Consider the following 25,001-nt stretch of genomic DNA (forward strand, 5'->3'; position numbering starts at 1 on the left):
TCACAAAAATAGTGTGATATAACTAATATACTAAGTATGTTTGTAGTTATCATATAGAATATGAACAGAATGACTGCAAAAACCTAGAGACACAAAGGGGAAAACTCAACTGGACTATTTTTTTTTTTTTTCTGGAGGATGACAAGCAAAGCATAAACTTGATCTAAGAATTTACGCATAGTCTACAATCTATGCATTACAGGAATATGTGTGCAATATTAGCAATGTTATTTATGAGAGGATCTATCTATCTATCATCTGTACCACTATCTGTCATAGTGAGGGCAGCAGGATTGTATAAATGCTGCCACCAGAGTGTTACAACTGCCAAAGGAATTTATCCTGGAAGTGTTAGAAGCCTACTGACAGAGATATGATCTGCTGTGAACTCCCACAGCAACTATTCATACAAATCAAGACAGGTGAACATTATGTGCTCCTGCCCATTATTTCATCAGTCACAAGTTCTATTAAACCAATACCATAAGTTAATGGCTACATAAGGCTACATAAGAATCTAAGATGAATTTGTTTTATAATCTCATAGAATAAAATCTCACTAATTTACACTACTGGGGAGAAGACCAATTAAAATAATAAACATTTTAAAGAAATACAATTTTATTACTATAAAAATATTTAGTACCTCAAACTGGACTTTAAAAAAAGTATTTTTGAAAACCTCAGGGGTATGCTTTAACAAATAAATAAGACCAATGCCTAATGGGTACAGTTGTTCATAAAACACAGAACAGTTTCATTACTTTTACAACTGATCCAAAAGATGAACTTAGTTCAATGTCCTTATTTTACAATTGAGAAGATTAAAGTCCAGTAACTCTATGTTATTTGATATAGCTCACAGAGCAAATCAGTGAAATAACTGGAACTAGAACCCAAATCACGTAAACGTCACCCTACTTTTCAATCTTCTATGAGGCTATCTCAGTAATTCTAGATAGACCAGGACTTCTTAAAGTTTTTCCACTCATGAATTCCTTTTTGCCCAAGAAATTTTTATGCAACCCCAGATATATATGTACATAAAACAGGTATACAAATTAAAAATATACTGATAATAAATCATAAGTTTGTGACCCCAATATTTAGTTATGTGACTCTATATGGGGTTGCAACCCATAGTTTAAGAAACTTTGTTGTAGAGCACTGATGTCAAACTCAAAAAAAAGCTGATTTCTACTGGCCATATATTGACTTTGAAAACCACAATTTAACAATATTTATGTTGTATTTACTTTTATTTATTTTAGTTAACGATTTCCAATTATCTTTTAATCTGGTTTTGGCTCCATTCAGGAGTGCTGAGAGAAGGCCAAGAATTTGACATCTTTGTTCTAGAATATATGAGGGAAACTGATAAAAGTTAGTACCCTTAAGTGTTTTAAATATACTGATGCAATCAAAAGCTCTTAAAAAGCATTGATTTTTATTTTTATTAATTTAAAGCAAAGATAAACTTTAGTCCAGACCTTGTCTATGTTATCATAAATTACAAAGTAGTAGTTTTGAAGGCATTTCACTTCAATGTTATTTTAAAATTTATGACATTTTAACAAATAAAAAGAGGACTCCAAGTTTTTAAATCTTTAAACCTACCTCTTTAGGAAAATTTAGAATTTATAAGATGGAAATGAAATTATACATTTTAAATGGATTTTTATAACCTTCTTGCTGTATCAAGATTATGCTTATAAATCTTTTTTTTATTTTACAAAACTATCCTACAAATAATTCTTTTAAAAACACACTACCTGAATGTAATAAATGCCTTTTTCCTGAGCATACATCATAAGAAAACAATAATCCAAGTTTTGCTTTGTCCTCCACCTGAAATAAAAAAGTCATCAAAAACATGAATTAGAAATTAAACGTGGAATTTTATAAAATACTTATGTTCCACTCCATTAGTGGAAAAGAGCTCACTTGATCAGGTTCAAGTTAAATTCATAATCAGTTCTCAAATTGTGAATGAGTTAAGATGGATTTTGTAATATTTCTGATTTGCTTTCTTAACTTTTTGAAAAGCTTCAAAGAATTAATTTAGTATTTCTCTTTTTCATAACTGGTTAGTCAATGGAGGGAAACTTTGAGTGGGGTCAGAGCTATACAGACTCTAATACACCTTGGGAAAATACACCAACTTTGCACAAATGAATCAATAATTCTTCCTTCTTTTATGTACTTAGGATGGAGATAATCAGAGAATAGGCACCAAACAAGTTAGAAATTTTTACAACAATTTACAACAAATTCCTACAACAAGCAGGCAGCCAAAATAAAGTGCACAGATCAGTGAAAGACTAAGATCATCACTGTAAATTTTGCCTTGGAAAGAAATTATTTGAACAACATCAAAAATCAAAGGAGGTTTAGGGGAAAAAAATCAAAATTGCATGGGATTTAAGCAAAAAAAAAAAAAAAAAAATAGCCACAGCAGCATTCTCTGAATCACAGTGCAATAATAAAACAAACCTCTCCAAATGTATATCTGAATTTTTTTCTTGCAAATACATATATATATACACATATATATACACATACTGTCCTTTTTGTCAATGGACATTTACATTATTTATACCATTTTGTATTTTTTTTCAACTATCTTCTACAAAAACATTCTAAATATATACTATTCCATACTGAGAATCCTACAGGGCTGGGAATTGTATGTTTAGATAAATCTGATTTCATTGGAGTGGCACGAAGGAGGGATTCTGTGACAGCATTATGCATGATGGGATAAGTGATATTACCAAACAATTTCCCAAATACAGTCAAAATTGATCTTTATTCTGAATCCCTAGCCAACTCATCCTCAGCACCTGGTGAAAATATACATATCCTAATAGACTAACTTTACATATCTGCTTTTCAGAGTCTGGAAAAGAATTCTTTTAGATTCACTTGATTTTCCATGATGGATGGTTAAATCAATTTATTTTAAATAATCATGAATTTCCCTTGAGGAAGTATGATTGTTTTTTGGGCTCTTTTTTCCCCCCCTACTTCATACAATTACCAAAATATTGCCTATAAAAAGGAACTTATAAATACATACTATTAACAAGGAATTATTTTTTTGGAATGTATACAGCACATCCATTAAAACATTAAACACCTAAAATAATTAAAAGTGTGTAGTTATATATAATGAATCTGGAAATAAGGAGAAAATAGTGATCATTTATACAATACATACCTATATTTTACATATATATAGCCTTAATGTCTCATTTGAAACTTTTACTTAGGACTACTGAACATCACTGAAGACATATATTTCAGTTTAGTATAAGGTTATAGGATACACTTTCTATTCAAGCCAAGAATAATTACATATGTAACATTCCTACCTATAACCCACCACTTTCTACAGGGAAGAGGCAAATATGTTTCATCATCGATGCTTTGGAACCAAGTATCAGATCAATTTCTGTTTTCTTTCAGTATTTTATTTTCATTATCATTGAGTAGATTCTCTTTCTAGTTCATACATTCCTTTGTTTCTCTAATTTCCTCATACTTTCATTATGATAGGTGTATTCTATACCATAATTTTTTCAGTCATTCTTCAATTGATAAAAGTTCACTTTTAGTACTTATTTGGGTACTACAAAATGTGCTATAGAGAATATTTTATATTAAAAAGTAAAATGTTTTGTAAACCTGAAAGTACTATTTAAATGTTAGCTATTAATTATTTTGGTATAAATGGGATCTTCCTGCCATGGACTTATTTCTCTGATAGGATCACTTGACCAAAGAGTATGGACTTTTCATGTAGATAATTCTTTTCATGTAATTGTAGAATGATTCCTCACAGCTCTACCAACAATGCATCTATATGCCTGACTTCTTATAGCTTCTCTAATACTGATTACTATTTTATTAATATAAAAGGAGATACTGTAAAAATTTTATAGCTCTTAAAAGAGCTATAAAAATGTCAACTGTTATTATCTTCATCAATATAATACAATTTGCATTTCTCTTAATATTAGGGATGTGAGGTATTTCTCCTTTAAAAATTTTTTATTAACTTTGATCATTTACTTATCTATTGGGAAATGGCTCTGAGTCTTATAGATTATATCCATATGCTATGTATCATCACATATCACTGGCTTTTATGAGTGATACCAGAGATAAACAATGCAAAGGTTTTCTCCCAATTGACAGCTTTTCTTCTTATTCTACCTAAACTAATTTTGTTATTGCCAAAGTTTTAAAAATTATATATAACTGAAACTGCCTGGTTTTTTTTTTTTTCCTTTTATAGTTTCTTATATATCCTTTGGTTATGAACGCTTGCCTGAGCCACAGCTGTAAAAGCTACTTCCCTATTTTTTTTTTTTTAATGATGCACCCTTCTATATTTAGGTCCGAAATCCTTTTGGAGTTTAGTATATAAGATACCAATCTAAATCTAAGTTCTATATCAAGTGGCCTTCCAGTTTTCTTCTGCAATTCTTCTGCAAAAAAGTAGCCCCTTCTCTAAGACTTCCTTCTCATGTTTTCATTAAGGATATTATTCTCAAAGATTTGTAGAGATGAGAAATTTGACATATTAGTTCAGTTAATTATTACTGATATCTTCTTGGTTACAGGGGTAGAAAGAGAGCAGGAGAAAAGGCATAGCAGTATTAAAAGCATCATCTTTGGGGTTTTTTTTTTTTTTGGATTTTAATGGAATTTCTCCCTTCCAAGATATCTTGAAAATTAATCCTTGAATGTCTTTTTATTTGAGCTACCTCAAATTTTTCATATGACACATCAAAAACTGAGGTAAAAGTGTAATTGTGATAGGATTTCAACTATTGTAGTTAATGAAAAGAGATTACAAATGTCCACAGATCAGTTCCACTTTTAAATTAGTTGTATTTCTTTGAGTTTTACTGATAATTTTTCTTCAAGATGATATGATTTAGTTAGTTCTCTCACTAAGCTAAGCTCTCTGCAGGCAAAATTTTTCAATTGCTTTTCATTATTATGTGAAACAATATTGTTTGTTCAGGATTCCCCCATCCTTTTCTGGAATGACCTGTAAATAAACTTTATTCTACACCATGGTTATCTCTAGTTACAACTATTGACTAAGGACATTCAAATTTAATAGGCTGATGAGACGTCTAAGCTCTATTAGTTTTCTAAGTTTCAGGATTGATTTTTTTAAATTAAACTTTATCGATAGATGTAATCGATATATGTAACGCCTGTCCAATTTCTATTTTTCTAAGTTTACATTAGTTTAAATAGGTCTGATTAGAGCTCCTTTCATTACATTTCATGTCTTCTTTATACTTTCTTCAAAAATTTACTATTTACTTTTGATTTACTTGAGCTGGTCTATAAAATAATGATTTGCCTACAAGGCCGATTCTGATATGGCTGGCATATTGGTAATTGGTAATTTCTTGTTTTTTAAGATATAGGCAATTCCATTTTCTGAAATTCTAATCAATATTCAAATCCAGTAACTTCAGACTCTTTTGTTGAATAGGGTATTCATTATATACAAGCATGAGGTTTCAAAATATTCTATACCTCTATAAGACTAGTATAAGCTTTGGGGAGAAAAAAGGCATCAAAATCATGCCCCCAAAATACTCAGTTTGGAATGGGTAAGGTTAAGAAAGATAAACATCTGTTAATTTAGTAAGCTTCAGGTGATTAAAGAAACTGAAAAAAAAAATTCAACTAGAAGAACAAAAAGTTGAGAATCTCAAAGGAAATGATGGGGAAAAAGTAGGAAAGAAGCAGGGCTTGCAATAAGAAATCTCAATTATACCTCAAAAAAGAGTAATCATCACAATAACTAGATACTGGCTAAAAAACCAAAAAGGGAGACCAATGAAACAGATTAAATATGCAATATATAGAAGCAAACACAAAAAAGTCTACAATTTGACAAACCCAAAGAAACTGGCTACTATAGTAAGGACTCACTATTTGACAAACTACTGGGAAAACTAGGCAGCAATCTGAAAGAAAACAGGGTTAGATCAACACCTCACACTAAATTCCAACAAAAGGTCTGAATGGATACATGATCTAGACACAAAAGGTCCCAACCTAAACAAATTAGAAGAATGAGGAAGAATTTCCCTTTCAGATCAATGGAAGAGGAAGAGATCATGACCAAACAAGGTATAGAGAAGAATACAAAAGATAAAAAGGACAGATTTAATAACAAAATTTATACAAACAAAACCAAAGGCGGCAAAATATAAGGAAAACTATAACCTGGGAAAACACCTTTGCAGCAAGTTCTTCTGAAATTTCAAAATATATATAAGTAATAGAATCAAGTTTTTAAGAATAAAAACCTTTCTCAACTAATAAATCTAATAAATGACCAAAGGATATGATTAGTCAGAGAAATGTAAATGAAAGGAACGCTTAAGTTCCACCTCATACACATCAGATCAAAGTTGATATTAAAAAAAGGAAATTGACAAATGCTTAAGGATCTGTGAGAAAATAGGACATAGATATATTGCTGGTAAAGTTGTAAGTTTATCTATCCATTCTGAAAAGCAATTTGTTACTATGCTCAAATGGTTACCACTACTAAAACTATTCTCCAAAGGGAATCAAAGAAAGAAGAAATAATTCCACATATACAAAAACCTTCATAGCAGTTCTTTTACAGTAGCAATAAATTGGAAAATAAGAAGGTTACTATCAAATGGGGAATGGCTGAACAAAATATGAATGTAATGGATTATTATTGCTGTGAGAAAGATAGTTTCAAAGAAATCTGGGAAGAACTATATGGTGTAATACAGAGTGAAGCGAGCTAAATCAGAAGAATTTATATTATGACATCCACATTATAAAATTTAAACATTTTGAAAGACTAATTCTGATTGAAAGGGTGGCTAAGTGGCCCAGTAGAGAAAGAACTGGCCCTGGAGTTAGGAGAACTTGAATTCAAATGCGGCCTCAGACACTTAATATTTCCTACCTGTGTGACCTGGGCAAGTCACTTAACCCCAATTGCCCTGCAGAAAAACAAAAACAAGAACACGATTCTAAAGGAACAATGACGAAGAACACTACCCTCTTCGCGACAGAAAGGTGATGGACTAATAAGAAGCAAGAAATACACATTTTTGAACATGGCTGGTGTTTTCCTTAACTATATACATTTGTTACAAAGGTTTTGTTTTGCAATGGGTGAAGGAGAGACAGGAAGAAAAAAAAATCCTTGGTAATATTTTTAAAATAAAATTTAATCTCAAAAAATAAGCCTTAGGCCAGATTTTCTATACTAGAAAAGTCTTTCCTAACCTAAGATTTACATTGTCTAGCAAATATAAGTTCCCAAAGCAATGCCCTATGATATGACTGCAGATAATTGTTGGAAAAGTTTGCCTAATTTTGTATAACATCTATTCTCCAGATGCTGAATATTATCTTAGTCACCTAAAAATAAAATTCTATAGTACAAATTGGTTTAGCAAATCAAATACCAAAGTTTACCAAAGTTTAATCCCTCCTCATCCATCTCCATAAAACTCTCTCTAAAGAAAGTCTTTTCCCCCATTCAAAGAGTTCTCCTAGATCATTATATACTTCAATAACAATACTATATGATGATTAATTATGATGGATCTGGCCATCTTCAGCAATGAGATGAACCAAATCAGTTCCAATGGAGCAGTAATGAACTGAACCAGCTACGCCCAGCGAAATAACTCTGGGAGATGACTAAGAACCATTACACTGAATTCCCAATCCCTATAGTTTTGCCTGTCTACATTTTGGATTTCCTTCACAGGCTAATTGTATAATATTTCATTGTCCGATTCTTTTGTACAGCAAAATAACAGTTTGGTCATGTATACTTATTGTGTATCTAATTGTTACTTTAATATATTTAACATCTACTGGTCATCCTGCCATCTAGGGGAGGGGGTGGGGGGAAGGAAGGGAAAAATTGGAACAAAAGGTTTGGCAATTACCAATGTTGTAAAATTACCCATGCATATAATTTGTAAATAAAAAGCTATTAAAAATAAAAAATTTTTTAAAAAGAATATCTGTAGAGTAAAAAGACAAAAATATCCATTAATATAGCAAATTTTTGAAAAAAAATGAAAATGTATTAAAATGTTTACTTAAGTAAAGTAATATTTCTACCAGTTCTGCTTCAATGTGAACACAAAAAAATCATTGGGAGGAGTGTGGTTTGGGGGAACAGATACAGGAAAACAACAGGACTCAGTTTGAATCTCAGCAGGACTCTCTTGTTCATAGATGTGCTTCTTTGTAAAATGGGCTATAATATGGAATTAAAGTTCTGTAATAAATGCTATGACAACAAAAGAAACTCCACTGCTTAGTTCAATATGTTGTATATAGGATCCTCTAAATAAATGCTAAATGAAATAGAACACAATAACCAAAGCAAGCAATTCAAACATTATAAATATTATCTAATTCTATTCAGTGAAGCAACATCTAAAAAAGTTGGCCTAGTATCTTAGATAAATGAAATTACAAATCTAATTTTACAGTTAACTAGATTGTATGTAAAGTCAAAAACTTAATAGATTATCTGAAACTTTTATTTCCCATAAGCACCTAGCTACTTTCTATATTCAGTTGGTACTTAATAGGTGTATTATTGTTGTTTGAACTTTTGAAATTATTTGTTTGTTACATATTTTTTAAAAGTAAATTAATAGATACAAATCTTCAGAACATCTTAAATAATACTGTCTTGAGATTTAGAGGCAACAAACTCATTTACTATCTCATCTTGAGCAAATCATTAAACTTCAGCTTTCTTATTCAACTCTCAGTTTTCTTATCTGTAAAATGGAGATATCACCAAGACTTACTTCACCATTTGTGAAGCTCAAGTGAGATAATCTGTGTAAAGTGCCTTGAAACACCTACTATATAAAATCCTTGACATGTTGGTCCTTACTATTTTTATTCAAAATACCCTCAAATATTGCTATCCAAAAAATTATATTCAAGTATTGTATAAACAACAAAAGTTAAGTTATTTTTTAAAAGCTTACTTTACTCTTTCTTTTGAGTCTCCAAATGTCTTCTTTAAATTTGTGAAGTCAGGATAATAAGTTGCAGGAGGGGATATTATTTCCATCAAACCAGAATTGATTTCCGTAGAAAATCTATCAAAAGAAAGGTCAACTGAGTTATTTAAATTAGTTTAGTTTTCTTCTTGCCATTCTTACTAAATTTGATAGAAAACAAATCATCAATCATTGCAATAAATATGTTAAATGAATTTGTTCATCTATCTCATTCATCAAAATGACAATAAGCAAAATAGCATTATTTCTCTGATGGAAGAAAAAAAAAAGCAAATTGTACTACATCTTAAATGTCCAATTACAGAAACCTTAAGATAAATTTCAATGATAGAATGTCATGAAAATTGCTTAGGTCAAAACTCAAAGAGTAATAGATAGAACCTTGGCTTGTTTTAGACTTGCCCCACCCCAAGATAAGCAGATCACCAGAAATCTCATCACCATGTTTTTAACTTCCTTTTGGTTTTAGACATTCTATAACTTCTCAACTCCTTCAGTCTCTTCTCCACTCTGATTAGAGGGCCAGAGAGTGGAAAACTAAAATCATTCCAAAGCTGTCCTCTATAAAGGGCAAGAATCCACTTGTTCATCCCTGTCTAACCCTTCATGACTTCATTAGGGGGTTTTCTCAGCAGAAATACCATAATAGTTTGACATTTCCTTCTCTAGGTCATTTTACAGATAAGAAAACTGAGGCAAGCAGGATAAACTGACTTGATCAGAGCCACATGGTCAGTGAACGTCTGAGGCCAGATTTAAATTCAGGAAGATGAGTCTTTCTGACTCCTGGCCCAGTACTCTGCCCCCAGTGCCATCTGACCATCCCCCCCAAAACTGGGGTGGCTTACCATTTCTTTCTTGAACAGATTGAGGCTAATGGAATTGAAACTTCTTGCTCCCAGTCACAAAGCTAGTGAGTATCTTTTCAGACTACAAGCTTAGCACTCTACCCACTGAGCCATTTCCTTTCCAGTGAAAGTTTCACTTTCCACCAATAGTTCTGCTTGTTTGGACTCCATGGAACTTCATCCCTGGCTCCATCCATCCCCTCCCCCAGCCTCACCTGCTTCTTTCTATGTGCTGTCTTCCCCTATTAGACTGCATACTCTTCAAGGGAAAGCACTATCTCTTATCTCATTTGTATTCCCACTGCTTAACAGTGTCTGAGCTGAGCAAGCTCTCAATAAATGTGCGCTGAATTGAAAATATTTTACTGAATATCAACATACCTTTATAAAGACAAATGGACAAAATCTGAATGGGTAAGACATAGAGTTGGGAGAAGTGGGATTCTCTAAATATCATGGCTTTTAGAATTAAAAATTGTTACTGACAGTTCAAAAGAAAAGGAATCTTAAGATCCATTACTTGCAGATTCTCTTCTGAACATGTGTTAACCATGTTAACCATCTAGGGATGGTTATATGGGCATATGAACTACTTCCTAGTAACTTCAGAAAAATGATATAAAATTTAACATCATGTTTTGAATTTTATCAAGAAAGGTACACATAAAAGATGTACTATTTCATATTTTCTTTGAATAAAAAAGATTAATAGACAATTAGATTATAATTAAAATATCATTTAATTCTTTAATTAGGAATAACTTACTCTTTCTCCAGAATGGCTACAACGCTGTGGACGTAATCTAGATCCGTCTGAAAAAAAAAATTTTGTTTAGTCATGTTCATGTTCTTGGACACTTATTGCTATATATAACAAGATAAGAGATAACACAGTATAGTTGACAAAGAGCTGACTGGTCTTACAGTTAGGAAGACTTACTTTTCCTTTTCCTTCCCCCTTGCATCCCTCAGATGACTCACAAATATATTTACCTAACTCCAGTCTCTCTCCTAAACTTTATTCACTCCCACATCACCCTGTGACAATACATTTCCAGCTAAATGTCCCACAGATCTCTCAAATACAACATATCCAAAATACAACTCATTATCTTCTCCTCTCCTCACCCACCACTATGACCCTCTCTTCTCAATTTCTGTCAAGAGAATATCTTTCCAGTGTTCAAGGTAAATAACCTCACCATATACTTAATTCCTTATTGCCTGTCACAGCATATGTCTAATTAGTCTACATATTCTGCCATTTTTAATGTGACACTGGATATCCCTATAACATCTTTTTCACCTGTTTTTTCATTTCTCTCACAATCAACATCTTAATTAATGCCACTCTCACTTTTCACCTGTATTAATTCAATAAATTCATAATTGGTCCTCTCATCTCAAGGCTCTTCCCACTCTAGACCAAGTCAAACAGAGTAGCCAAAGTTATTTTCCTTAAGCACAAATAGACCTGACCACGTTACTCTGCTACTAAGTGAACTCCAATGGTTCCCCAATAAATTTTTCACTCAGACTCAAGACCCTTTACAATGTGGTCCTAACTTCTCTCTCTACTTTCATTATATATTAGTCCCCTTATTTCACTCAGTGGTACACCAAAAGTGATCTTTCTTTTCTTTGTATATGTCACCTCATCTCTGTATCCCTGCCTCTGCACTAGTCATCCCCATGTATGCAAGGCCTTTGCCTCACAAATATTCTTAAAGCTTTTATGATTCCAACAACCCTCTATTTAATGTTTTTTTCTGTACATATTTACAAAGGGTATTCTAAAAAATTAGTTCAGTTTTAAGCTTTGATTTTACACATTAATTTTAATAGCTTAAAACTGCACCAAGGTTTTTGAAATAAATTGATGCTAAATGAAATAAGCAGAACCAGGAGATCATTATACAGGGAAACAAGAAGACTATATGATGATCAACTCTGATGGATGTGGCTCTTTTAAACAATGAGATGATTCAAAAAAGTCCCAATTGTTCAATAAAGAAGAGAATCAGCTACACCCAGAAAGAGAACTATGGGAAATGAGTGTGGATCACAATATAGCATTTCCACTCTTTCTGTTACTGTTTGCTTGCATTTCTGTTTTCCTTTTCAGGTTTTTTCTTTCTTTCTAGATCCTATTTTCCTTATGCAGCAAGACACCTGTATAAATATATATACTTTGATTTAGCATATACTTTAACATATTTAACATGTATTAGACTACCTGCCACCTAGGGAAGAGGGTGGAGGAAAGGAAGGGAAAAGTTAGAACAGAAGGTTTTGCAAGGATCAATGTTGAAAAATTAACCATGCACATGTTTTGTAAATAATAAGCTATAATTAAAAAAAAAGACTTTTGAAATATACTATGTGTAAGTGTGTATGTGTTTTTACACACACAACACACAGAATAATAATACCTCTCTTGCTAGAATATAAGCTCTTTGAAGAAAGGGATTTTTTTATGCTTAAGTGTAAAATAATGTCTGGCACACAACAAACACTTTAACTCCTTGCTACCTGACAGATTAATTTGTTTATGCTTTAAAAGAATAAAGTCTAAACAGAGGCAACCCAAAACTCAGAAAAAAGTTCAAGAGATTTTGGTAGTGTCCTAGCTCTTTCAATTACTTTATAAGAAAAAGGAGTAGGGACTAAGATTTTTCTCATGACAGTCTCTAGACTACAAATACATAAGTATGAGAAATAACTATTTTTAGCAACAATGGTTTTATTGTATGAAATATCACTTCTAGATAGTTCCTTGAACCCACGTGAAGAATCCTCACACCATCTCTTAAATCTCTTACTTAGAATGAGGTATAAGTTCAGAATTTCATTTTACCATCCTCTTTTGACCACACGTTTTAGTAGCCTGGTTAAAAGTCAAATCCAAAATAAAGTCTCTGGAAATAAATATAAACTTTAAAATTAAGGTTTTTTTTCCCCTTTAAATGGATGTGACAGATGCCTTTTAATCTAGCAACTATCTAATTTTATCTAACAACCAACAACAAATAAAGGACTTTAAATAATAAATACTGAGTGAATGGTGAAATACTGATCTAGAAATTCAAACATATAATAATCAATATATATGTTAATCAAATATGACATGTCTTGATGAAAGACAAGGCAAAATGGATTAGGAGTGGAGTTGGAATACCTAAAACTTCCAATTTAATATTTAAACTTTGATTCATTTGTTTTTGTGCTACCATTTTCTAACATACATAAAACGAAAACCAAATTCTACATTATTTTGTACCCTGATACTTAAGTAAGGTAATTAATATTCAAGGGAAGAGGAAGACAAATGTCCATCATTTAATATAAGAAATATTTCCAGCAGATAAGTAAAAAAATTAAAAATAGCTAATATCCTATTTAATGTACCACATACACCAGTATTTCATGATGTTTCTGGAAGCAGTCATCAAAAATATTATACCATTATGCCGTCTTCCTAAAATTAATAATTCCTCATGAGGTAATCAATCAATAAATCATTTATTAAGTGAATACTATATATTACAAGCATTGGTGTTCCAAATCAAATGATATCTTCTCTGTGAAGCCAATTTTTGCCAGCCTTTCAGCAATTTCATGCCTTGCACATAGGAAGTGCCTCTGGGACTGGAGTAGATTGGATTTTGTTTTACACCTTTCTAATTCACTTATCAAAAAAACAAACAAAACACTGTATATTATAGTTATTCGTTTGTCAAATTCCCCTGCTAAATGCTAAGCACTAAAAAGGCAGGGTTTGATTCTTAAATTGTATATTTTTCCTTAATGCCTAGCAAATGATCTGTATATATTTATAAATATTTGCTAGATGAATGGAAAGGAGGAGAGAACATGCCAGAACCATTGTGAAAGTACAATCAACATAATTTGAAGATAATTATGTATGGGAGGAGAGAATCAAAGATGATTCTGCAGTTTGGAAAAAAATTCATGCCAGCCAGTAACAGAAACAGACATGTCATAATGAATAACTAGCCTAACAGTCCAAAGTTATATATGAGAGAAAAGAAGCAATGGCAGGAAATATCCTGGTGGTGATGTGGTCTAGAAATAGAACAGAAAAATGTCCAGATAAAAGACTTAGGCATCAAAGGCCTATTGATAATTCAAGCCATGGTAAAAGATGAGCTCAATGAGCAAGAAAATGCTAACAGACAAATAGTAAACAAATGTCAATAATCTCTTGAAAAAAGCAGTCTTGCAACATATCTAACATATATAGGACTGCTTGCCATCTTGGGGAGGGGGTGGAGGGAGGGAGGGGAAAAATCGAAACATAAGCGAGTGCAAGGGATAATGTTGTAAAAAATTACCCTGGCATGGATTCTATTAATATAAAGTTATTATTAAATAAAATAAAATTTAAATTAAAAAAAAAAAGAAAGAAAAAAGCAGTCTTACAGTAGATAAAACACACAGTCCTGAAGTCAGGAGAACTTGAATTCAAGTATGGCCTCAGATATTTATTAGGTATGTAGCATAAGCAAGTCACCTAACTATGATTTACTGCCTCCCCACACCTTGGCCCCCCCAAAAAACAACTTTTATAATATCTCTTAGGTCCAATATAACCCAACAGCTTGCAATAATATTGTACACCAATAATATCGTACAATGATAATGTGTCTGTAATGTTGCAGCCTCTACTCAATATAAGATATTAATGTGATTTTCAAATCATCAAAAATTAAATCAGGCTTAATAGAATTTTAGTGTTAAGGATAGTTTCTGTTATTCAAATTCTTAAATTTGGGTTAATATGGATACATACATACAAATACATATACACACACTCACAACCCCACTCTTATGTGTGATATTTGTATATGCACACATATATAACAAAGAAAGGAAATATCTTTAGGATTTTAAAACCTAAATTAAAATCTTAAACCCATCTCTCACTACAGAGGTGAGTATCTTTGAACAAAATACTCCCTTCCTACCAGAGCAGGTAGTATCCTCCCTCCCTTCTCACTTCTGAGAATCTTTAGGCCCACTTGAAAGTTTAATTCAATACTTTCTACATGAAGCTGTTCTTAATTTTACCTACTCCTAATATGTCCCCTCCATCCCTAAAGTTATCCTATATTTATTGTATATATGTTTTATATTTATGTACACATTTTACATACTATTTTCTCACAAAAGAACAAACACCTTCAGAGCAGGGACTATTTTCATTTTTCCCTCCTTATATTCCCAATGCCTAGTATAGTGCCTGGAATACAGTAGATATTTAATAAATTCTTGTTGCTCAATTTATTTATTCCTTGAATTAAAAAACTTTAATTTTAAAAAATTCAAATGCATTTGATGTTTTCTTAAAGAGTAATAATTTCAGCATAACTACAAAGGACTTATTTGCTTAAGAACTAATTTTGCAAATAACAGATGATAGTAATACCAATTAAACTTAACTCCTGCCCTTGTTATTTTAATCAATAGATTATGCAGTCCTATTTGTCAAGAAATCTTTGTAGAGAAATTACTTTATACTAGATAGAAAACTGTCCCAAAGTCAACTAATTGAATTGCAAATTGAAATGTAAAATAAAATTCAATCAGTTTTGAATATATACATTTAATTATATTTTTTGGCAGGAGTTCTCTATGCTATATACTGATTATTAAAGAAAAGAAGTATAATAACACACTAGAAATGTAAGATATATATATGTATATATACATATATACATATATATATATATACTCACATGAGTGAGTATAGCACATTTTTTCAGAATTATTCCACCGGAATAACATGGTTTAGACATTTATATTTTTAACGTACTGGTTGTTCCTTAATTTTGTTTATAAAAAAAAATTTTCAATTGCTAAAAACAATATGCTCATCATAAAAATAAATAATATAATATCTCCCAAATGATTGCCTTCTATACTAAATCACAAGAAGTTGAGTGTTTTAAGGAATAAAACCAGAAAGTTTGAGGTCAGTTTCTAAAGCAAGGAAAACAAATACTGCAAAAAAAACTTTCTCGCATGAAACCAAAATAAAATTTAAAATAAATCATGTATAATTTTAATTTAGTATTTGATTGATTACAGTGATGGAAATATATGCTAGTTATGTGTATATTTAATCACCTCTTTCAAAATGTGAATTTCTATTCAATCTATACAAAAACAGGATGTTTTAGCATAGATTTCACTAGATAAGATGCTTTAAAAGAGTTTTCCTGCTTTCCTTATGATCATTATATCTAAGTCCTAGTTAAAAAAAAAAAGAAAGAAAGAAAGAACAAACAAACAAATAAATCAATGAGTAAGAAAATAGAATCAGGGCATCTGCCAAGTTCAAATTCTACCTCAGACACTAACTAGCTTCAAGACTCTAGGGAAGTCACTTTATCTGGGTTTATCTTAACCCACTGGAGAAGGGAATGATGAACCATTCCACTCTCTTTGTCAAGAAAACTCCATGGGCAATATGGTCTATCACAAAGATTTGGATACAACTAAATAACTGAACAACGACACCACAAATAAAGTGGAAAGCAATCACCAAAAAGATATCTGAATGACAAAATTGGTAGTGTCTCCTCCGATGCTAACTCTGCAAAATGTGTCTCCATTATAAATCAATGCCTTTTGATTTAGCATCTTATACCATTAGTTCAGGATGAACAAGTGGCAAAATATACTATCTATTCAGAAGTCAAATAATATTTTGGATACAGGCTTGGTAATGGCTATTTCAAATGTTGAAATTCTACACAGGAATGTAAATAAATATCAATTGAGTAAAAATTTGCTCAAGCCTTTCTCAACTTGCAGGAAAAGATGTTAAAGATCTATCACTGTATGAACCCATTTCTCAAAAGACAGTTATCTCCAATAAGAAGATATTTACTTCTCCACCTTTCTCAATAACAATGAACTCACTCTCTCAGGTGGGGAGGGAGAATGAAGAAGACAAAATCAAATTCCAAGCTATACTTCTTACAGAAGGGCCAAGAAATAGGCCCTAGGGAATGACACAATAGAATTTAGTACTGAAAAGGATGGCACTGAGCCCATGCTTTTCATTTAATACCTGTCTAACTTTGGGCAGTGTTGTGTCCTGCTTTCTAGAGCTCCCAAGTTGGGGTGACAAAGCATACTGTGCTTTCTAGAGCCCCCATGCCAGGGTGCTTAAAACATATCATCTTAGTGGAGAAGTGATATGGCAAGACTTGCAAGGACGATGGAAAAATGGAGTCTATTAATTCCAGGGTCTTTCCCCCTTATGTACCCTCATGCCCTTATATAACCAAAGCAACACTGAGCATGCACTGAGGGTATGCTGCTCACATGGGACCACATAAATAACTTGCTATTGTATGTAGATGACTCTTTGCCACCTGGTATCACTCTGCTTCAACTACAACACAGGTGGTCACTATCCCCTGACTTCTTAGAAAAGCTGAGAGCCCTTAAGAGAGATGGAGAGCTGAATCAGACATGGTCAGCAGGTTCCCTCTGGGCTGAAGGGTCTTATAATACCTTACTCAGAGATCCCCCACTGTCTGTGACCTTCTACAGGGCAGGTCATTTGGCCACCCTGGGCTTGAATATCCAAATCTGTAAAGTGAGAGGCTCTTTTTGGTGACCTTCAAGATTATCCCTTGCTCTAAAGCTATGATTCCATGATGAGATAAAGAAATTGTGGTTCACTAAACTCTAAACCCTACAATAATATTCTCTTAGTGATGGTGGTGGTGATAAGTGGAAAGAGAGTTGAGTCTGGAGTCGGGGAGACCTGAGTTCAAATCCAGTCTCAGATATTAACTAGTTTTTTTTTAACTCTAGGCCCCTGTTTCTTTTACTATAAAATGAGGATTGTGATGGCACCTCTCTTCTCAAGAGATCATATCTATAAAGTGCTCAGCACAGTGCTTTAGTACACAGTAGCTGTGCTTATTTCTTTCCTTCTTTCCTAAAAATCTTGAAAGCAACACCTTTTATAGATTTAAATGGAAGCCTCACTTAAATTGGGGATGAGGAAGAGGCGAAGGAAAATGTAACTACAATGTTTTGCTTAACACTGTTAATAGTAAAATATTACTTACCATTAATTCATGTCATTTAAAGCACTTCTTATAAAAGCATATTCAATCCAGGTTTTAATGTCTATATCACAAGTTAATATGTGATATAAAAAGTCAGAAATAACACAAAAATATTCAATCCAGGTTTTAATGTCTATATCACAAGTTAATATGTGATATAAAAAGTCAGAAATAACACAAAAATATAAAAAGAATAAAAAATTAAATAATTACCTCTCCTATGTAAACTACTATAATACAGTCCAACATCTCTTCAGGAGATAATTTATCAATAAGAGAATGAAGAGTTTCTACAAGATAAGACTTTACTTTTCTCTTCACTGTGGGAATTCCCATTACTATTGAAACTGAAAAATAAAAATAAAAAACAATAATTTAGTAATTAGTATAAAACTCTCAAGGGCAAATTAGAAAAATCGTATTTTTCAATAGGTCCATTTCATAAAAGTTGCTCTCAATTCTGTGTAGCAATATCATATAAAACATAAATGAAATAAATAATGGCTCAAAATAACAATAAATGTCAAAAAACATATTAAACATAATCAAACAATTAAATAATTAACAAATGTAAATATTACTTGAATATAAAAACAAAAATAATTATATTATTAAATAAGGAATAAAATTTTATCCAATGTATTTAGAAATAATACTCAAATGACAATAATACATAAGCATTCTATAGTATAACAAAGTGTAAGGATGCAAGACCATAAGCTACCAGGATATTAAGAAACTGATTCATATCCTTTAAATAACAAAACAAATATTAGGTAACACAATTAGTGTTAGTGCAAGAAATATATCATTTTTCATTTTTCTATTCCCAGCATCTAGAAGAATAAGGCAAACAGGAGGAACTTGTTAAATGTATGCTAAATTGATACAGTTGCAAAGAAAAAAATCTCACATTTTAATTATTTTAAATGACTTTTTACTTTTATCATCATGCACTAAAAATATGTAGCAACACTTGACAAATGGAATTCTCCTGTATTTGTAAAAACACTTTCCTTAATTACATGATAGTTTGCTACTGAACTATAAAAACTTAGTCAAGTTAGCTACCCTAATTTTTGAAAAATCAAATAGCTTTTTTATAGAAAGATTAAGCTGTGCTTAATGTCACATATAGCTCAGAATAATTCCCTTAAGATAGTTACCTTGAAAAACATTTTAGAAACAGCTATTTAAAAACAACAACATAAAACCATAGTTAATAAGTTATTTAATCTCTAACGTTGACTAAAGGCAGAAAACTTTGCTGCAGTTTAAAATTTTCAGAGATGAAATATAACTTAATTCTTGCTCTCTAGCATTAAATTTCAGATTAGTGAAAAAATATATAAAGGGAAAAAAGGAAGCTTGCCATACGGAGTACAATTCTAACAAAGTTTTAGGAGGAGGAAAAGTTAGAAATGAAAGAAATTTCAGAGTTTACCTAATCTATCCTCCACATAAAAGCATAAATTCTCTCAAGAATATCTTTAGCAAGACCATGTATTTGGCCTAATCACCTTGAATAATGGGGAGTAGGTTGGGGGGAAGGAGGAGAAAGGGAGTCAAAATTCAAATCCTGGACAAATTCTTTTTTTTGGAGAGATCTAAAAAATTAGAAAATTTCTTTAAAACGATGATCAAAAATCTATTTTTTTATAACTCCTACCCAATCTCCAGCGTCAAAGAGACACTGACAATGTTTAAAAATATTGGATATCAATAATTATGTTCCTCTATTACATTTTCTCTTCTGCAGGTCATACAGATCCAAAACAGTTTTCAGCTCATTTTCATATGGCATAGTTTACCAAACCTAGTAGCAGCTTATGATTTAAAGCCTTCTCACCATCTTTTTTTATCCTCCTCTCGATGTGCTCTACTTTGGAAATGTCAATTCTATTATAATATCCAGAACCAAATACAATACCCAGGACATGGTCTGTCGAGGGGAAAAAGACAGTGATCCCATCACTTTCTTACTCAATATAATATACTTATTTTATTGCACCCACAAATTCTATTAGCTTTCCTGACTTCTACCCACTTGGAAGCTTGCAGCCCACTAAAACTCCCTGGGCATTTAAACAAACTATTGTCTACTTATAAATTCCCCATTTCTTTCTACAGTTTTGTTTTGTTTTGTTTTTGCTGAGGCAATTGGAGTTAAGTGACTTGCCCAGGGTCACACAGCTAGGAAGTGTTAAATGTCTGAGACCAGATTTGAACTCAGGTCTTCCTGACTTCAGGGCCCACACTGTATCCACTACACCATCTAGCTGCCCCTCTTTGTACAGGTTTTTTAAACCCAGGTGTGAAACAGTATATAGGTTTATTAAATTTCCTCTTATCTGATTCAGGTTCAGATTGTTAAGATATAATTAAATTCTATAACTTACATTCCAAAGAAGAACAAAATATATCAAAGGAAAAACAAAATATACACAAATTAAATGCAAAATAATTTGGGGAATGTGATGGGAAAACATTAAAAAGTGAAATTATAAGGAAAAACCTTAGTAGGGGGTATACATAAGCTAAGCCAGGAAAGGAACCAGAAATTCCACAAAGCAGAAAACTCATTACAATCTTAGGTGACAGCTATTATAACAACATGATGTCAAGAGATGAAATGTCAAATATGGAAAAAAACAAATAGAATGAATTAGATGAAATGTAATGTAAATGAGGAAAGTAAGGTAAATTCTATTCACAAAGATAACTGAGTTTCAGACTCCTTAGTGTGGCATTCAAGGACCATTGCAGTCTGACATCACCCTGCCCCCAATCTTTTTTCATATTGCTCTCTTCGTACACTAATTCTCTGGCAGAAATTGATTAAATGTTGTTTCTTTAGTAACAGACATTGTTCTTTCTTTACCTTTCTGTTCATGTATCTCTTCATGGCTAAAGCATTCTCTTTTCTATTTTTTCCCATTCTTAAACTTCCTAAATTTCTACTCTTCTTCAATAACCTACTGTAACATTACTTCTTTCATGAAGTCTTCTGTAATGCTCCCATCTCTACTCCCATCTCAAATATTTAACAGTCTGGAAAGGTCTCTGATTTTTTGGGTCTAATCTTTCTTAGCATAACAAAAATATCCACCCCCTTCCAATCTGTGCTCTCTCTCCTTTTTATCCCTCCCTTATTTGAAATTTTCTATTAGGAAAAATTATTATAGATTTAAATTTTCTATCTTCTTTATTCGATTCATTTCTTAACCCTAAAATCAAAAAGACTTCTGACACACCTAACCTTCTCATAAAAGACCTGAGCGGTCCTGATCAGTAACACAAAAGGAAGTTTAGACATAATATAGACAGAGGAGATTAAGAAAATACAGAAGGAATATGCTACTGATGGAAGAGGAGAGAATCATGAGCACATGAAGGAGTTATTTTTGGCAGAAAGGAATTTTAAGGAGTTTTTAAGATACAGAATGAGAGAGAAGAGAAAACTTTCTGGTTCTCCACTTTGTGATCCTATATATTAGCTAATTCTCCAGATTTCACAGCATCTCACCAAATCAATAAACATATCATCTATGTCTTCATCCAAATCACTTACAGAAATAATGAACAGAACAGGGTTAAAGATGTAGCAATAGGATATATATCATTAAGTTGTAGTAGAGACCTCTGATAATGTAACAGCTCACATTTATACAGTGCCTTAAAGTTCCCTCCCCTTGACTGTCTCCTCTTCCCCCAACAAAGACTAAGCTCATTTTTCCCTAAAAGACAACAAAGCTATCCTTGAGATCTGAGAAGGCTCAAGCTGTGCCTCCTTCTGACAGCTTCCAGGAAACTTCTAACTGTACAGTCTTCCTGTTCCCTTCAAGGCACAAAAAGGCCTTCCTATATTGAGTCAGGGCCTTTCTGACTTGACAGATATCTCCAGATCTCTTGAGTGTCCACACACTCTCTGCTGACAAGGTGTGTTTCTAAATGGAGACAAGGGGGAGAGTCATATCTACCTAACCGAAGTGGTAGACTTCCTGACAATCTTTTTAATACTGGAAGTAGCAAACCTCTTCTTATTAACTACGGAATGGAGCACAAGTCCTTCATTTTGTCCCAACATCAAAAGTAATGAAATACCTGACAGAGGCGAGTCTGTCTCACAATTAATTCTCATAACAGCACTGTGAGTCTGATTGTACAAATTATATCTCCATTTTACAGAAGAGAAAGCTAAGGTTCTGTGAAACTACATGATTAAGAGTACGAGCTAATAAAGAGCCCAACAGGAATAGCTTCTACTGTTATTACAAATTCTATAATTGGAACAAATGAAATAACATGGAAATAAGTATTTTACAAAATACAAAATGCTATTAAAAGCCTCACTATAACTTTTATTAGATATTTGTCTAATCTCCTCCCAGTTCTTATTGGTCTGGCTTAAATGGAACATGAGGTTTTAGATGTTTTATTACTCTCATTAAAGTTTTACTATTCTTTTAAAGAGAAGGGCAATTTCCTTCTTCAAATTTACAACAGTTTTGTATCATATAGTAAGGCATATTATCTAAAAATTGCCATTTTCTACCTTGATTCTGCTTGTTATATACAGCACTAGGAATTTAGAGTTCTGCAAGAAATGAGGCAGTCTTATTTTATTAATTTATTCCAAAGTCCATCAATGACTATTTAAAAAATTAGATATAGCCTAACACTAAGCCTAGAACATTCTCAATGACTACTCAACAGATGAAAAAATCTACTACTAAATTTTTTCACTCTAGCAAGCTGTTCTTAACTAAATGAATAAGAAATAATTTGACAAACACTAAAACTGACAGAAAAAAATAGATATTTTACCAAGCCAAAGAAACTAGTGAGAGATTTAATAAACTTGGAACCATGCAAAAAGCAATGAGCCATATATTTAGGTTGGTAAATTTCACACTCTCTCAATTTCCCCCACAAAAGAACAAATTTGCCCCTCAGAGGTAACATAGACTGATGAAAAATCAAAAAGACTTGGGACAGAACAGGGTTCTCCTGATACAACCCAAGAACAGTGGAAGAAAGCCCTCAGGCTGGATTTAACCTGTCTGAAGTGCAAACACCTGTGGACTAGCTCCACAGAAAAATCAAGTGGGGATCTCTTGGGACTAGCCAGTTGTGGCTGGAGACTCAGCAGGTACCACAGAACCTCCCAGACTGTTGGTTGAGTAGGGGTTTGACTCCAGTAAGACAGAGAGAACCTCAGCTGGTTGGGAATGCCAGGCCCAGCCATGGCACAGCCCTGAGAGAGAAGGAACCAGCACCTAGTGAGTGCAGAGTCAGTGGGTCAGGGGCACTGTTGGCTGTGGGCATTTGCAGGAGGGAAGAGTTTTTGATTTGGGGTTCCTGGTTAGAGGAAAGAACTGAAGGGAAACTTGAGGCACCATCCCCCCACCCACAATTAGAGGTGCTTACACTAATACTTTTTATTAAAAAAAAAAATAATGAACCAGCAAAGAAGAAAGAATCCCACCAAAGAAACATACTATGGGAACAAGGAAGACCAAGGTTATCTTCAGGAGGATACAAGTAAAAAAAAGTTTCTGCCTGAAATGTAATGTGAAATGGGTCCCTGCCCAGAGAGAATTTCTAGAAGATTTCAAAAAAGAATTCAAAAATCAAATGAGAGATACTGAAAAAAATTTTACTAAAGAAAAAAATTAAAACCATCCAAGAAAAACAAAAAGATTATGAAAAAAAAAAGTTAACCAATTAGAAACGGAGGTACAGTCTCAAAGATGAAAATAATTCTTTGAAAATTAGAACTGGGCAGGGGGAAGCCAATAAAGCTATGAGAGACGAAGAAATAATGAAACATCATAAAGAATGAGAAAATAGAACAGAATGTGAAACAACTCATCAAAAAAAAAAAAGATCTGGAGAACAGATCAAGAAAAGAAAATATAAAATTAATTAGACTGCCAAACAGTTGTGACCAAAAAGAAAACCTTGACACAAAAATACAGAAAATTTTTCCTGGAGTGATAGAACATGAGGGTAAAGTAGAAATAGAAAAAACTCATTGATCACCACCCACCTCCATGAGATCCTTTGTGGAAAACACATAGGAATATTAAGAGAAAATTTTACAAGAAACAAGAAAAAACCAATTCAAATACACTGAAATTACAATTAGAATTGTACAAGACTTAGCAGCAGCTACAATAAAAGACTGCAAGTCTTAGAATCATATCTACAGAAAAGTAAAAGTACTAGGCTTGCGGCCAAAAATACATCCAGCAAAATTATCTGAAATTTTCAATGAGAAAAAACGGACATTCAATGAATTTGTAGATTTTCAGGGCTTTCTATCAACTAAACCTGAACTTAGCAAAAAATTTAACATATAAGAGCCAATATCAAAGAGCAATTTTAACATTAATTCAACTTGGACAAACTGTTTTATGTTTCTTTTACATAGGAAATTTTATTTTATGTTTTAAATTTACATCAACAATAGGATAAGTTTAAAAGAAAGACTGGCATAGTGAAGGTAAAAATAGTAATCATGTCATACAAATGAGGTGCAGAGGAGAACAGACATAGAGGCATGAGAGGGGGGAGGAGAACTTTTAGTTCCAAAAACCTATTCACATTGGGAATGGGTTCAATAGTCAATACCACATATATATCATGAAGGGTATACTCCCCCAAAAATCTATAAAGAAATAAGGGGGGAGGGATGGGCAGATAGGGAAAACAAAGGGTGAAGGAAGAAGACAAGGGAGGGATCCACAAGTAGGGAGAAGTTAAGTAATAGTAGGCCTAGTTATGGAGCAGAATTTAATTAAAGAATCAGCATGTCTATGTGGAGTATGTATATGTGTGAGTGTGTATTTATGTGTGTGTGTGTGTGTGTGTGTGTGTGTGTGTATACACACATAAATACATATATCCATATATAATTTTCTTAACATAGCTTGCTTGGGGTG

The 25,001-nt window shown here is 32.5% G+C and overlaps 1 protein-coding gene across 1 annotated transcript in view; it reads right to left on the minus strand.

Annotated features, from left to right (window-relative positions):
- MGAT4A (alpha-1,3-mannosyl-glycoprotein 4-beta-N-acetylglucosaminyltransferase A) overlaps positions 1-25,001 on the minus strand; it is a 150,572-nt gene that overhangs the window by 26,355 nt on the left and 99,216 nt on the right. The window contains exons 5-8 of the mRNA XM_051984692.1: positions 18,268-18,401; positions 10,707-10,753; positions 9,057-9,170; positions 1,773-1,848 (exon numbers count right to left, since the gene is read on the minus strand). Coding sequence (XP_051840652.1) covers positions 1,773-1,848; positions 9,057-9,170; positions 10,707-10,753; positions 18,268-18,401 — 371 coding nt within the window. The remainder of the gene's footprint in view (positions 1-1,772; positions 1,849-9,056; positions 9,171-10,706; positions 10,754-18,267; positions 18,402-25,001) is intronic.

Source organism: Antechinus flavipes, chromosome 3 (assembly GCF_016432865.1).
Source record: "Antechinus flavipes isolate AdamAnt ecotype Samford, QLD, Australia chromosome 3, AdamAnt_v2, whole genome shotgun sequence".
In the NCBI taxonomy this organism is placed as follows: Eukaryota; Metazoa; Chordata; class Mammalia; order Dasyuromorphia; family Dasyuridae; genus Antechinus; species Antechinus flavipes.